Source organism: Athene noctua, chromosome 17 (assembly GCF_965140245.1).
Source record: "Athene noctua chromosome 17, bAthNoc1.hap1.1, whole genome shotgun sequence".
In the NCBI taxonomy this organism is placed as follows: domain Eukaryota; kingdom Metazoa; phylum Chordata; class Aves; order Strigiformes; family Strigidae; genus Athene; species Athene noctua.
This window is the reverse complement of record NC_134053.1, coordinates 5,749,534-5,765,610: the sequence shown is the minus strand read 5'-3', so window position 1 is coordinate 5,765,610 and position 16,077 is coordinate 5,749,534. Positions and strand designations below refer to the sequence as shown.

The 16,077-nt window shown below is 42.3% G+C and overlaps 1 protein-coding gene across 1 annotated transcript in view; it reads left to right on the top strand.

Moving 5' to 3' along the window:
- The window catches only part of TMEM132D (transmembrane protein 132D), a 266,793-nt gene extending 250,978 nt beyond the window's left edge, over positions 1-15,815 (top strand). Inside the window, exons 6-9 of the mRNA XM_074921479.1 lie at positions 6,013-6,218; positions 7,346-7,619; positions 9,741-9,932; positions 12,820-15,815. Of these exons, the coding sequence (XP_074777580.1) occupies positions 6,013-6,218; positions 7,346-7,619; positions 9,741-9,932; positions 12,820-14,001 (1,854 nt within the window). The 3' untranslated portion in view covers positions 14,002-15,815. The remainder of the gene's footprint in view (positions 1-6,012; positions 6,219-7,345; positions 7,620-9,740; positions 9,933-12,819) is intronic.
- The last annotated feature ends 262 nt before the right edge of the window (positions 15,816-16,077 follow it).

Here is a 16,077-nt window from a genome sequence, read left to right as displayed (position 1 = left end):
TTTCCCTCCTCATTCATTTTTAATGGTTATAAGAGACTCCCCCATTTTTCTTCTGACAGCAGTGATTTAGGCAGGACTCATTAACATAACTTACATTACTAAATATCGCCATTTATGCTGGTAGACCAAGGAAAATGTGTGCAGTGCTAAATCAGAAGAGATCCCGGTAGCTCGCCAAGGTGGCAGGGCTGTGTTTGAAGAGAATATTATAAACGGAGAGTGCTTGTATGGGGGCAGGATCACTTACAGGAACATGGACTGGGCACAGAGTCCCAGAGTGTTTCTGAAATACAGATTTTATGTGGAAATACCGGAGACTTACTTTCCTAATTGGCCACCCTTGAAATGTCTAAACCAGAACTGCTCTAGGTACATCTTATTTTCAAAGACTTATTAGCTGTGACTTTGTAAGAGTTCCAACAGAATTACTGTAGCAGAAAAGCAGTTTCCTGTGAGGGTTTTACCATTATCCCATGGGAATTTAATAATGATAATGAGGTGAGGAAAGACTGTTACAGCTATTTCTGAGAGCTAACAGTGAAATGCTGGGTACCTCTTCTGGGAATTATGGTGTACATTCCCCTTTCCCTCCCTCCTATTAGATCTTTGGATTCTATTCAGCCCAAGGCTAACACGGAGTTTATAGGACCAAAGGAATAGTCAGCCACACTAATTCATATCTACCACAGACAGCCTCTGCAAGCAGGTAACGGGAGAAGCTGTAAAATAAAAAATAGGAAAGGGTTGGAAACAATGTTCACTGGAAAACTGGATGCAGGAGACCACGTGATAGGGATCATGTGAGATTTGTGAGGAGCCTTATTGCTTCTTTCCAAGTTTTTCCCAGGCTGGCTGAAGTTCTGCTACTACAGACTTCAAAGAGTTTGGTGTTTTCTTCCACAGATAGTCTAGCAAACTGTGAAATAAAATAAGATAAATTAATAAAAACTAATTTCTCTTGATTCTGATCACACCTGAAGAGCATAGAGTGTGGGGTGTTTTAAATGACAGCACTGACTTCTTTGCAAATAACATGAACAGGCTTTTAAAGTAAACATAAAAAAGAAGCACCTTGGACCATCGATGCCCTCTCCTTTTCTGGTCAATATTTGTTTGCCAAGGAAGCAGTCCTGTGTTGAAGTGACACAGCAGGATCACTTTCACGGTTGCAAGTCTACCAGCTGAGTTTTGGGCTCAGTTTTGGGGTACCCAGTGTACAGAGCTGTATGCGGGGCTGAAGAACGCATATTTGCAGAGAACATTTTGTGGTAGGAAGCAGCAGTGACCTACCTCTATTCCCGTTCCTGACAATAGGACTAGGGGTTTGAATTAAATGCAATGCTGAGCACATTGAAAATATTCCACTCTGCACATTTTGTAGAACTGATGATTGAACTTGACATCCAGCTTGCCAGAAGCCACGTGTTTGGTATGTACACAGCGCACTTAGAAATCTGATTCCTAATTCTGTGCTGTGCAGGCAATAAGGGGCAGACCTCTGACCTCTGCTGCCCTGGCACACAGAGATTAGATACGTGTGTGTGGCTCAGAGGAAGCTGTTTTAGTTGTTCATCGATGTAAGAGAAAGAGGTGGAGCTGCAGGAGCCAAACGAAACCCAAAGCACTTTTACAGCCTACGAAGTTCATGCCCAAAAAAGCCATTCAAACCCCAGGTCCCTCAAGAGATAAAAGTCCCCTGTATTAAGAGAATTTCTAGAGCATCTTGGGAGCATTAAGTACAGCCTCTCTTAATTAATGGAAGTCAGCTCAGCGTAGTTGTGTTGAAAGCTCCAGTGGCACAAAGTCCAGAAAAGCTTTAGCAAGGGAGCACAGCACCAGAAGGTTTTAATGGCATTATAATGTCCCTGAATTACAGTGGTCACAACAGAGGCATGTATTCCAGCAGTACATTAGCAGTAAAAGAAAATCTGTTCTTTCCCTCTTGAGCCCTTGTCACCGTTACTGAAAACTGGTTTTACCATCCCTGAGATTCAGAATTCAAAGGCAGGAGGAAAGGAAAAGGGAGATATGGGTGCGAGTCTCTGAATCCTGGAAAGAAAACAAATGGGTTTTCCCCACAAATCACCCACTTTTCTTCAGCCCTTTTGTAGTTCCTGTTGCATTTTATAATGTGTTCAATAGTTTTCTGAAATCTGTCTGTTTTGGGGCTGAGCTTTTGCAATCTCATAATTCCCTTAATAACTAACTGTCGGGGAGCTGTTTGCTGATTTAGTGCAGACCCCCTCTTTCGTTCACACACTCTCACACACATATCCAAGGGTATGTGCAGTCGCTCCATTCACGCATTTAATAAACTTGAACCACAGTCATTTCTGTTGTGTGTGGCGAGGCATGTAAAGAACTGTAGTACAGGAAGGAAGGTTGGTAGTTAAAGGCTGTTTATATGAATTAATGCTAAAGAGAAGGAGCTGCTTGACAGACTGAGGAATTGAAATCCATTACAGATTGACAAGGAGACATGCAGGCTCAGAAAAAGCAGTGGCAGCAAAAGATTCTCTGCGCTGCCCCCATCAACATTAACATGGAGAAGCCGTGCAAGGGGGGACCCGGGTGCTCCCTTCGCCTGTGTCAGCGGCGGGGACTGCCACAAGGCTGCCAGCTGCTGAGCTGCCTTGACAGCTCTTTGCTCATGTGCTTATTGGTCCTGCAGAGGCTCTGCTGAGTCCCATCAAACTCGTTTCACAAAATACTCACTTATTCCCAACAAACAGCTTAGAAAACTCAATCTCAAAAGAGAGAGAGAAGCTCAATTTTTCTCCTTTCTCAACACCTTTTTAGTCTTTCTCTTGGGCTGGAAGATGAATGGTTGGGATGTGTCTGCAGTAACACGGGTATGGCTAATCTGCCTTTCTATTGATGACCTGTTTCTGAATGTCCTGGCCTGATTTATGAAAATGTACTGTACTTTGCGCCGTGTTTTGCTGTTGCTCTGTTAGGACTGCATGCAAACTGCAGCAGAACAGTGATGCTTATTCATTCAAACAGTGAAGGGCTGGCTGGGAACTGAATGAGCTCATAGTTATTGCTGTCTTCACTTACAGAAAGGGAAACAGGAGAAAGTGGGTATCCCAAGCCTAGTCATTGTTTTCCTGACCATCAGTTTGCTTTATAAATAATAATCTTGAAAGCACAAGGTCATGGTATTTATTTAATCATTCATATAGCAGGCTTTTAGGGATGGATTCTGTTTTTAACTCTCTCTTTCTTAGTAAACCATGATAAAGTTGGAACTGAGGTCTGTTTGCCTGTCAGATTTTCTTTCGCTTTCTATTGCTTGAGCATTAATGAGTTTAAAATCTGAATCTGATTCCCATCTCTTACTAGCATAATTCAGCAGTTACCTCTATTGCCTGGGAGAGTCTCAGCCTTGTTCCTGCCCCCATGTGCTGAACTGTTCTTCACACACACAGACTGATAAAAACAATGGCAAAATCCCACCTGTGTAATCTATGTGTGCTTCAAAAGCCGCTGCCCAGACAGCGAAGCCTTAGCCCAGTTGGGAGGATGTTTGGCAGGTCCCCTGGTAGACGCCCGGTGGCAGGTGCAGAGCAGAGGACATGCAGGGCAGGCAGGAGGGGTCAGCGGGGGAGCAGAGCTCCAGGGGCTCAGTGCAGAGGACACTGGTTTGGAAACATCCCCCAGCTACCTGTTACCTTTTATCTGTAAGAAATGGTTTCAGTCCTGGGTTGATCACCCATGGGGACATTTAATTGCCTAATGTGTTAATTAGCTAAGATTCACAAGTATGAGGTCTTGCTAGCTGGAAGCAGAGGTGGTGAGGAGTTTGCACCAAAGCTATTATCTGGCCCCATGCCCCCCCACTAAAGAAAATCCTTGTCTTCAGGCCGTTCACTTGTACTTGTGGTCCAGCCTGCAGAGCACAAAGGCAAGTGAAGGACCTCAGGGCAGTCAGCTCCCAGGTTGAATGTTTTCCTTGGGGCCACCTTGTCTTCAGCTTTGATCTGTTGCCTCTCAGGTGGAAATCAGCACTTTGAGACTGCCCAGTTTTTCTTCTCACTGGCATCCCAGGAAAAAGAGCAGCAGACAGAGCTTATTAGTACATAGAGAGTTGTCTGGTTTGAGAACAGCACTTAAAATACAAAAAGGCAACAGAGGGAAGTGCAGTGCCAACAAGGGACAGATGAATTCCACCTACAGAAGCAAGGTACCCCATGGGGTGGGAGAAGGAGCAGATGTACCAGGCACTGCCTGAAGGTCTTCTGACTTCTGCCCGTTGGACAGGCTATTAGGTGTTGCAGGTAGGAAGTATGATGTAGTTCTTACTCTGAAAATATTACCCTTACATTAGTGAGCCATCTGCAAAGATGCAAGAATAATGTCTGCTGTCTTGCTGCTGCCCAGACATGCTGCTCCCAGAAGGGGAATGTGCTTATACCTCCAGCCTTCCCTCTAGCCATTTCTGCAGGCTCACAAAAAGTTTCTCAAGGAGTTTTGCAGAGTCTCATCTTCCTCAGCTCAGGTGGGTTTGGATCAGCATTGTGAAGAAGTGAGTATTACGTTAGTGACACCGGCCCCAGCCAGAGCTGGGGCTTGGCTGTGCTCAGCTGCCTGCTGTGAGGTCCTTTCCTCCCAAGCTTTGAGGCTTTTTTGACAGCAACTAGGTTTGCTTGCTGTGCAGCACAATGAGATTGGATCCTGACAGGAGCTGTTAAGAGCTAGCGTAAAACATGCTAACATGAGAATGTCCCGAAAAACGTAATTCCGCCTGTAAATAAACTCCTTATTTTCCTGCTGAAACCAATGACAACTGTAAGAGTTTGACCTCAAAACAGACATTGCTTGCAAGGGAGGCATTGCAAGAGTCATGATAACCTTTTTTGATATGTTACCTAGGCTCAGGCAAGCTAGGATGGAAATGGATTTGCAAGGGATCTGTCTGGAAGGGGGTTTGCTGTTGTTTAAAGATAATAATATTAGGAATGCAAATTATCCTACAAAAGCTGGTGATATTTAAATACGATTTAAATTCATTTAGCATTTAAACAGAAAACTAGAAAATGGCATTAAATTCAGATGAGGATGAGACTATGAATTCTGGAGTCAGAAATATTAAATACATCTACAGAATAGAATAGAAGGTCTGGCTGGTAATGGATTGTGAAAAGAGTTCAGGGTTTTAATAGATCATTCCTTCAGATCATCAGCACGGTAAAGTGGTAGTTAATAAATTATTTGACATGTACATTTACTCATATATTTTAACTAGCTGTAATGAACAGGTCCTGTCAGCTCACCTAGATCCTTGCAATAGCTGCTAAATCGCTTGAGTGAGATTTAGTAACTCTCAGCAATATTGATGTCCAGAGCTGCAGGTAATAAATAAAGTGACATCAGGACTAGCTTGAGCAGAACATTGTGTAAGACCTTTGTCAGGCTTTCAGCAGAGATGAAGCTGTTTGGCCCCAATGAACACCACTGTGATTAGTTTTTGGTTGATGTGCCCCCTCCATGCCCCGGCACCTGTAACAGGGCTCCTGAAGAAGCCTTTGTCCCAGTTCGGGGTTGACTAGAGAAATCTGTCCCCTACTGAATTCTGTATCTGGGCAGTTACCTGTTCCTCCCTGCAGGTAGGTGGTATTCCTCAAGCCACACACAAAGTAGAGGAAGAGGGTAGTTGAGTCTGACTGAGCTTTGGGGAGAGGAGAGGAATCCTCTCTCGGTGCCATTATACTAGGATTAGCCTAGTACTGGAGTGGGAGTTAAGGACAGAAATAAGCTGTTCTTTTATCTTAGACAATACTGGAAATGTTTATAGCAGAAAAAGCCTGCCTGCTAAAATGATGCCAAATTATACAAGCTATTAAGGGCACACCAGGCACCTTTCTTCTTATTCCTCGTTGTCCTCTGAACTTTGAGCTAGTTTAAACCTATATCCTTTCTCTTCTTCCCACTCACTTTCCCAGCATGTGGTGTACTTTATAATTTGTGAAGAGACTCATTAATATTTTTTTTTTCTTTTTCCTTTTTCAGGTTTCTGACAGATGTGACTATGTCTTTGTCAATGGGAAGGAAATGAAAGGCAAAGTGAATGTCATAGTTAATTTTACTTACCAGCATCTGAGTGCTCCTTTAGAAATGACAGTCTGGGTTCCTCGTCTCCCGCTGCAGATAGAGGTTTCTGACACAGAACTAAATCAGATCAAGGGGTGGAGAGTCCCCATCATCTCTAATAAGAGGTAGGTTTCATTAGAGGATGTTCATTCTGGGCTGTTCACTTGCCAAAGACCTGTCAGGGCCAGTGGATCTGAACCTGCTCATTTGGCCGTAATGCAATTCCAGTGTAAATTTGAAGGTCATCAGACATTTATTCAATAGGCTCCTACACTGGACTTATGAGGGAAATGGAAACTGCAGGTTGCATGATCCTATATTGGAAATCAATTTCATTTTATAGCTCTAGTGACTGAGATGAAAAGAGCCAATTGGTCAAGTTAGGCAGGATCAGCCATGAGACAGTGGGAAGGCATCAAGAAGAGCCAGCTCTGGCAAGTCTGGTCAGTCTCCAGCCTGATTCACAGGTCCTGACAGTTAATTTATTCATGGTTAACAGTCACAATTAGTACATACGTGTTTCATATCGCTGTAGGGTCCAGTGGCACTGATCAGTGTCCCAAAGTCAGGGGGATTCTATTTAAAGATACTGTCCGTGCCCACAGGGCAGTGGCATGTGAATGATAGGACAGAGAATGGATGTAGGCACACCTAGACTGTTTGTACCTGTTTTAAGTTTTATTAAGAACAAGAGGAAAAAAATTATAAAGTAGGTATGTGCTATTCCCACCTACCTACAAAGACATTATTTATTACCAGGTTTCTGTTAGTATCACAGCAAAGAGATGGGGATTTTCGTGGAGATGTGATTTGAACCTGAATGCCATACAGAAAGGGATGTGTATGTAGGTGCAGACAGAGGAGATTTCCATGGCAACACTAAGATGTTTATGGGAAGATCCAGCAAGAAAAAAGTGTGAAGGTCCTGATAGTAAAGGCTTAAACATAGAAAGTAATGACAGATATTTGGAGAGGACAATGTGGTAGCAAGGCTAGCAGACCAGTTGGTGATTTCAGCAGCTGTTTTGGAGATCTAGGCAGTCTGGAGTTTTCAGTTATGAACCAGGGAAACAGGATAAAAGTGGGGGAACCCAACTGACTTCAGAAATGCACTGAAGAAAGCGGCTTCAGCAGAGCAAAGGTCCCTTCTTCCAGCAACTAGGCTGCAGACTTATATCAGCAATAGCTCTCCTGTTCCAAGCTCTCCCAGCACCAGTCTAAATGGAATTTTTTATTCTTCGTGTCCTACCAGACCAGCCAGGGACAGTGATGATGAAGAAGAGGATGAACGTAAGGGAAGAGGCTGTGCCCTTCAGTACCAACATGCGATGGTGCGAGTCCTCACACAGTTTGTAGCTGAAGCCTCAGACCCCGGCGGCCAGCTGCGCTATTTACTGGGTTCTGACTGGCAGATTGACATCACCGACCTGGTGAGTGACTTCATGCAGGTGGAGGAGCCAAGAATCGCTAAGCTGCAGGACGGACAGGTTTTGATCGGGCAGGAGCTTGGAATGACAACAATTCAGGTAGGGAAAATAAATTACTTACTCTTTTTCCTCCATTAACCTTAACTGAGGTACTGATGAAGTGTACAGCAGCTTCTTGCATTAGCAACAGAAATTGGAGGCATAAATTTTTGGATGGAGAAAAATTTCAGCAAGGACTGAAAAAGATGGTTTTCTCTTCTTATCTTGTGCCCCGAGGTAATGTAGACTGCAGTTTTAGTAAATTTAGTCCAACCTGTATACGTGGAGGCTGTTTCTGAATATTATTTGTCTAAAGCTTTTTTTGAACCTGGAGCTGTAATATGGGCTATCACAAGGCATGCAGCTGGTGAAACAGCTCAGTCTTCCCAAAGCCTATACTGACAGAGCAAAGGGTGAAATGAAAATTAACTAGTGCTGGTTGAGGAACTGAGACTGGAATATAAGTCCCACAGGATCAAATTCCTGCATTCCTTGCAAGCTCAAGGAGCATGTTACAAAATACAAATGTTAGGATATATTTCAGAATATGCACAAAACAATAATAATAATTAGCACTTCTAGAATGGTGTTAGGAGACGGACTGATTAGTGACAACTAAGCTGTGTTCTCCAGGGGTGTAGATTTAACTTCATCAGTTTCGGCCAATATGGTCAAGAACATGGCCTATATATACCACTGTATATGTGGCTGTGCCTTAGTGTCCCCACTTCGAAGTAACTCATTGTCTCACTGGCAGCTTTTCATGCATAGTCCTTCCTGCTGTGCAGAGAAATAGTGGCCTAGAAAATGGGGCCCCAGAAGAGAAGAAAGGAGGCGGGGGGAGACAGAGTTAAGTCCAGTGATACTACAAAGTAGAAAACATGTTAACAAGCACTGGAACAAGCAAAACATCTAGCTCTTCAACCATGCTCATCATCCCAAAATGTCAAATCAGAAAACAACCATCACACCTGTCAATAACAGAGGTTGTCAGGGCTGGAGAAATGGGATTCGAGATTTTTGACTTTCTGCAAAATCTGTAAAGATTTTCTGAATGACTTTCCAAAGCTCTGGGACTTACAAATGCACATAAAACTGTGGAGAGAAAAATCCAAGGGAAAAAAGCTGAGAGCGTGTTATATTTAAAGAATACCTCTTATAAAGTGCTTAAAAAATGCTCTGCACCCTATATGGATCATTAAATTCAACTTGCTTACTAATGAGCATCTTTGGATGTCACGTATCAGTGCACTGACCTCGGTGCACATTTTTTAACCAAAGCAAGTTTTCTCTGTCAATTTTATGTACAGTACCATGAGTGGTTATTGTAGCAATACACGTTTCTTTCTACAGGATAGAAATAAATGTAATTTGTTCAATGGATCTTATATTAATCTACAGATTGCATTATATATGCTACCTTGTCGTGGTTTGAACTCGGCTGGTAGCCAATCACCACATGGCCAGTCATTGACTGCCCACCCCTCCTCCTCCCTGGTGAAACAGGGGAGGGACAAAAAAGACAAAATAAAATCATAGGTTGTAATAGTAACAAAACAACACGAACCATAGTAAGTGCAAATGAGTAATATACAGTAGTTGCTCATCAACTGGCAACTGGTACGCAACCTGCCCCCAGCAGTGATCCCAACTGCACCAGAAATCCCACCACTGACTGACTGGGAAATGGAAACTGAGAGAGCACCATCCCCTTCTGTACTGAGCATGATGTCACATGATGTGGAATACTCCAGTGATCGATCCGGGCCTGGCCCTCTAGCTGAGCTCCCTCTCAGCCCAAGGAAAGCTAACTCTATCCTGGCCAAAACCAGGACATACCTAAAAACACCATCAGTAATAAAATAATGGCATTTCACACAAAGAGTACATTTACAAATCGTTAATACATCTGAAACAGATGTGGTTAGCGTATCACGGAGGTGAATGGCAGAGCTGATTACAATGACGTTAGTAAAAGATGTTATAAGCACCCTATTATTACAAAAGAGTTATAAAATCTGACTAGCCATTTTTTAATCATATTTTAATAGTGTCTGTCTGCTAAGAGTAACTCTGCCCATTAACATAAATATCACTTATCTGTATTACAGTTGCTCCATGTATCTGTTTTGCTTGGTGCTGTGTAAAGTGGCTGTTGCTAACTTCAATTTTTCTTTTCAGATATTGTCTCCCCTTTCAGATGCTATCTTAGCTGAGAAGACAGTGACCGTTCTGGACGAGAAGGTGACAATAACTGACCTGGGAGTGCAGCTAGTGACTGGATTGTCGCTTTCTCTGCAGCTCAGTCCAGGAAGCAATAAGGCCATTTTTGCTACAGCGGTAGCACAAGAGCTGCTCCAATCTCCGAAGCAGGTACTATTGCCCATATGTTGTGTTGTGGAAGGATAGCACTCTGGTTCACTATACCCAACATTACAAGCTGTGGAATCAAGCAGATTTTTATTAATAATATGCTAATAAAACATTTTCCCTGTGGGCACCTTTTTCTGAAGGCCACCAGGTGCCCTAACAGAAAAACAAAGGTCTCACAGAAATGGCACTACATCTACACAACCCCAGTCAACACAGAGGCATACCCCATCTGTCATGGCTGCATCCCATGAATAACACATGCAACTCAATGACGTGTCATAATTAAGCAACTGCAGTCCCCTTATACACACACCCCCCTACACCCCCTTTCTGTCCCATCCAGCACCTACTAGACCACAGAACATATCGCCAACCAGTCAAGTTCAGCCTCCCGCCCCAGGTACCCAAATCAACTCCTTTAGTCCATCTTTAAAGGAGAAAGTGATTTGTATTATGTCAGATTTTTCTTCCTTTAGTTACTTTATGTAAGCATTTTAAGAAATCGGGGAACATCCCTTTCATTCTCATTCATTACTAGAATATGAATCAGCATCACTGACTCATTTCCCGTTTCATGATTTCATAAACCAATGGTATTTTTCCCTGTTATTCTTAGTCCCTGTATTAGGGAACCAACAGTTACCAAGGGCTGCTGGACTTTGCCATGTCCCCATCAGTCCTTGCTTGATATTTGTCCTTGTGCTTCTGTCTACATTTGGAATTTAAACTTTTTTTTCAACCCAAATCCATCAGTCTGGGACTTACATCAAGGATGCACTGGGCTCTTAACACTCAAACATGTTCTGAGCTTTAAAGGTAAATGATCATTACACGCACGTTTGATATCTGGCAAACTGCTGAGACGCTTTAATTCATCATGGGGTCTTATCCTTGGGATGCAGGATGAGAAATAATGCAGAACTGCTGTCTTTATAGGGTGATAAAAATCAGGCTCCCATAGTCTTCCAGGAGTTAAGAAATCAATGCCAGGCAGCTAGAAATAAGGCCAGTGAGCTAATCCATTGCTGACAGGGGGGTTAAATAAACTACCTTGAAATCAGCCCAAAAACTGGGGTTGATGGCATTTAGTCCCAGTATGCTGCCCAGCACTGACATTTCAGTTCCCAGAAATGGATTCTAGATAAGTCCCTCTCTGGATGCAGCGGTACAGTCAGAACAGCATTGAACTGGTATTAAACCGGTGAGGGAGATGTGCACCTTCCACCCTTCAGGAACTGACGCCGTATTGAAAGGCGTCTGATTCCTTCCATTGCTTAGTACATGGTTTTCAGAGGACGATCCCTCTAAGCAAAGCAGTGCAAAATTATTAAATGATTATGCAGGTTTAAGCAACACAGTGAGAGGATGAGAGTTGATGACATAAAATTCTATGCGGCCTTCAAGAAACATCCGAAGATTAATAAACACAAAGCCGGGATTTATGACAGTGTCAGCAAAGTCTTAGGGCTCTGTCCTGAAATACAGACAGAAGCAAATCTCCCATTGAAGCGTGGGGAGCTTTATGGCTGTAAGGATTTCAGAATCAGGCCAGTAGATTATGCACAATACAATCCCAAAAGACTGGTGGTTTATTCTCCGTGATCTGAGCAGGTGAATGACTAGGTGCTAGAAACAATTTAGAAGATAATCATATATATTTATTTTCTGTATATATGTTGAGTTAGAATGTAAATACCTTAGAATGTAAACACCGTGTGTTTGAAAAAGTGTTTATTTAAAGAAACAAGACTGTTATAATCCTGCTTTCTGCAAGTATGGTTATTAATCTGTCAGTTGGGTGTTTGTCTGTCGGGCTCTCTCTCAGAGCAGGGTGATCCCAACCCTTACCAGACAAGAGCTCATCTCACTTTAGACACCAAAGAATCCCCTCATTAAGCCAGCAGACTTTCTGGTGTGGATTCTTCAGTACCTAATAAAATTCAAATATCCCAGCCAAACCAGAGTATCAGAAGCAGGAATTAGATTCCAGGAAAGCAATCTGAATTTTGTCTGCAAATGATTGATGTGTGAATGCCAAGATTTTTTCAGGTAGCACGATAATTTTCAATAGCCATTTGAGAGTCCTTAGAGGACCTGATTTTCAGCAGTGGGTGAGCACATGTTTTCTGAAATCTAAGTTTAAAATGTTTCAAGTTAGAAACCAAAAGTCAAGGTTCCTAGGAACACTTTACCATTCCACACATGCAGGTACAGAATTAGTACTCAGGTCTGACTCATTTACATTCAATGAGCCTCCATGCACTCTGAAGTATACAGTGTGCATTGCTGTGACACAAGATTAAACTTTATTATTGTCTTGCTTTTAATTGATAACAAGCATGAAAATTACCCTGGCCATTTCCTAAAGAAGCAACTGATTGGTTTCCTCTGCTTGTACAAAATGCTTTTTTAATTTGAGAGACAAAAATCAAAGACTGAAGGTATGGAGTCATGTATGGACCTACTTGCTATATTAGGTATTTTTTAATATGTGTTGCGTGTAATAAGAGGAGACTTTGTATTTTAAGCAGTTTAGAAATAATGTCTTTTTTTTCATTTAAATACACAACAGTAAATGATCTCAGTGACTGGTAATGCTTTCTGACATGCAATTTATTATGGTGCTGAACTAGATTCTGCAGAGCCCAGGGGATACAGCTCCTTTAAGCACCTTTGGGGAAACAAATCTTATTATCAATGAGTGTTTTAAACTACTATTTCTCTTCACATCTTGGCAAGATATTAATTTTATTGCTCTACCTTTTTATTTCTTTTCTGGTTATAAATGGTATATGGATCTTGTGAGGAGGAGGGAATAGACCAGGACAGAATATATTTCCCTTAGTGTTTATTCTGAGTCTGCATGTATTTTTTTTATATGTTCTAGGAAGCAGCCATCAGCTGCTGGATCCAGTTCAGTGATGGATCTGTCATGCCCCTGGATATTTATGACTCCAAAGACTTCTCCTTGTCAGCTACATCTCTGGATGAGAAGGTGGTCTCCATTCACCATGACCCCAAATTCAAGTGGCCTGTGATTGCTGCTGAGACAGAAGGCCAGGGGACGCTTGTGAAGGTAGAGATGGTGATCAGTGAATCATGCCAGAAATCCAAAAGGAAGAGCATCCTAGCTGTGGGAAGTGGTAGCATTAAAGTCAAGTTTGGGCAGAGCGATGCCAACCCTAACATCAGTGACAGCAAACACAGGGGTGCTGGTGTCCACCTAGAAAATCATGCCAGTGACCGGCGTCAAAAAACTGCTCTGCAGGAAAGAGCTGGGCTAGATGGGCAGTATTACAGCTCCTCCATGGGCCATGAGCAAGGGAGAGGAACCACCACTCAAAGGTCTATTTTAAGTAAAAAAGAAGACAGAGAAAGCCTCCTGGAAGACGACAGTCATCTGCAGAACATCCCAATAGACTTCACAAGCTTCCCTGCGCAGGTGGATCTGCCAAGGAACAATGGAGACTTGGATGAGAATGACCTAGTCCAGACCCCGAGGGGACTCAGCGATCTGGAGATAGGAATGTATGCCTTGCTGGGAGTCTTTTGCCTGGCAATTCTGGTCTTCCTTATCAATTGTGTCACTTTTGCTTTGAAGTACAGAAACAAACAAGTTCCCTTTGAAGAGCAAGAAGGCATGAGCCACTCTCATGACTGGGTTGGGCTGAGCAACAGGACAGAACTTTTGGAGAATCACATAAATTTCTCATCCCAACAAGATGAACGTATCACAGCCATTGACAGAGGAGTGGACTATGAAGAGAGCAAGTATCTCCTGAACACAAATGCTGCCAAAAATATTAACGGACAATCTTTCAGGTCTACTGAGTCCACATTCACTGAAGGGAAAGAACAGAAAAGTGAACCAACTACTTCTCCTACCTCTAAGAGGAAACGGGTTAAATTCACCACCTTTACCACCATCTCCTCTGATGATGGGTGTCCAACTGTCAACTCAATCTTGATGAGTAGTGAGGATGACATTAAATGGGTCTGCCAGGATATGGACCTGGGGGAGTGCAAAGAACTTAAAAACTATATGGAAAGATTACATGAAAATGTGTAATGAGACACAAAATACTTTTTTGTTTGGTTTGTTCGTTTGTTTGTTTTTCACTCACCTTCTGCCTTTAATTTTGGGTAGTGGGGCAAAATGTTGTATTGATAACAAGAATCGGCTGATGGATAGTAACTCAATGGAGCCCCAAGAAGCCACCCAAAAGCAGCTGGGAGAGCAGAGATCCTGGACAGCTCTTAAAATTCAAGTCTTCTCTGTGCTCAGAGATGGAAGTGAGAGATGTGTGTGGTTTTTTGATGCATGGTAACATGAAAAAAAACTTAGCAAAATAATATGGTCTCATTCTCTGAGCTTTCCCAGGAAATCAATAAATATAACAAACTCCAGTGCAGTTTGGATATTACAAAGTTCGCACAGCTCTACTGTTCAATATTGCAAGCTTTGTTTAAAAGCAAAATATCAGTCTCAGAATAAATAGATCCATGAAGGAGCATGTCATTCAAGCCACATGCAGAGAATATCCATCCAAGAACATTAATTTAAAGCTGACAAAAACCAACAGTGTGAGCAAAGCAGCACCCAGAGCTGAAAAGTTACGAGTTTCCAAAGAATCTGGAGGGGGAAAAGGAGTAACTGGGCTGTTTACAAACCAGCGTGTTTGCCTCCCAAGCACTGAGAATGGATACACATACAGTTAAAACTGAAACTCTCTTTTTAAGTAGATGCCAAGGTAATAAACTTTGCCAGCCAATTTTCAGTATTTCTTAATTTGTAAAATAGGAAAAGATATAATGTATACTCAGAATATCACTCATATAAAGGAAGGTCTGTTTGAGAGAACAAGCTATTTTTAAAAGCCCACTTTATTTGATTGTCCTGTTTCAAATTTGTATCCCCAGCCATTTCCCTGGAGCGCTCTCCCACTGGTATCCTGAGGGCACTTCCTAACATCAGTCAACTTTGGAAATGTGTGGTTTCTTCCTTCCCTTTCACGCACACTTGCTTCTCCACGGTGTGCTCTTGCCAAGCACAGACACTGTTGGTACCACGCTGGTACTTGCTTTACATGCTGTCATTTACCAAAGTTGGCCACTCTCTCTTGGGTAAGTGTGAACTCAGACACCAACAGCAACTGCCTGTCTGTCCGTCCCCTTCTCTGGGAGAGGTCAGGTTGCTCTGTTTGTCCTGCTCATGCTTCTTTAGACCCTGCTCAGCACGTGTAGAGGGCACTTGAAGGTCACAGAGGAGTGCTGCACATTCAATGTTGAAACCTGAACAGCAAAACTCAGTAGATAACACTTGTTTCTCCCAGAGATGATGACTATCGTTTGTTTTCCTCTGATAAGGATGTACATATGGTAGGATTTCAGTGATTACCCTTTGAATCGATGTGCCCTCCAGCCCTAAAACCATTACTTTTTTGTGAGGTCCAAAAGCAGTCTCCAGTGACCAGTGGCAAAGTGCCAAAGCACTAACTAAAATCCAGCTTATATTTCAAGTTCTCCTTTATTTTCTAGAGTGAGTCCTTGCCCTCCTTTTATTATTAAGTCTCTTTCTGTCATTGAATCTAGGTTGCTCAGTTTAATACACACCCACCCTCCCACAAACACTTAGATTGAATCCCTCTATATTTAGAATGTACTGTAGATTGTAAGAATGTAATATATATATTTATAAACATGCCAACTGTGAATAAAATTTGCATTTTAGTGGCTTCATCTTTTTTCCTACTCTGAACGCCTCTTTCCTTTCACTGTCAGAACGTTTACCCTAAAAGAGACTGGCAGCAATATGGAGACTTGTCCTTTCATGAAACGGTGAATTAAGGCTCTTGGCACAATCTAGTCACAAAGTTTTACATTGTGCAATGTTGGAGAGAGAAGATATAACACCAACAACATGTTATGCTACAAATGTATTTGCACCAAGTCACCCTTCCAAGATTTGAAAATATTTGCAAATAAATCCACACGCATATTTCTAGCCTGATATGTGAGTTTCTGATTTTGGCGCTATTGGGAAGATCCACATTTGGCTAAATGCCTTTAAAGACAGTTTTAAAAGAGTGAATTGGGAGATCAATACTTGCATGTCAGATGGTCTTTGCTTTCTTTCAGCACCTCT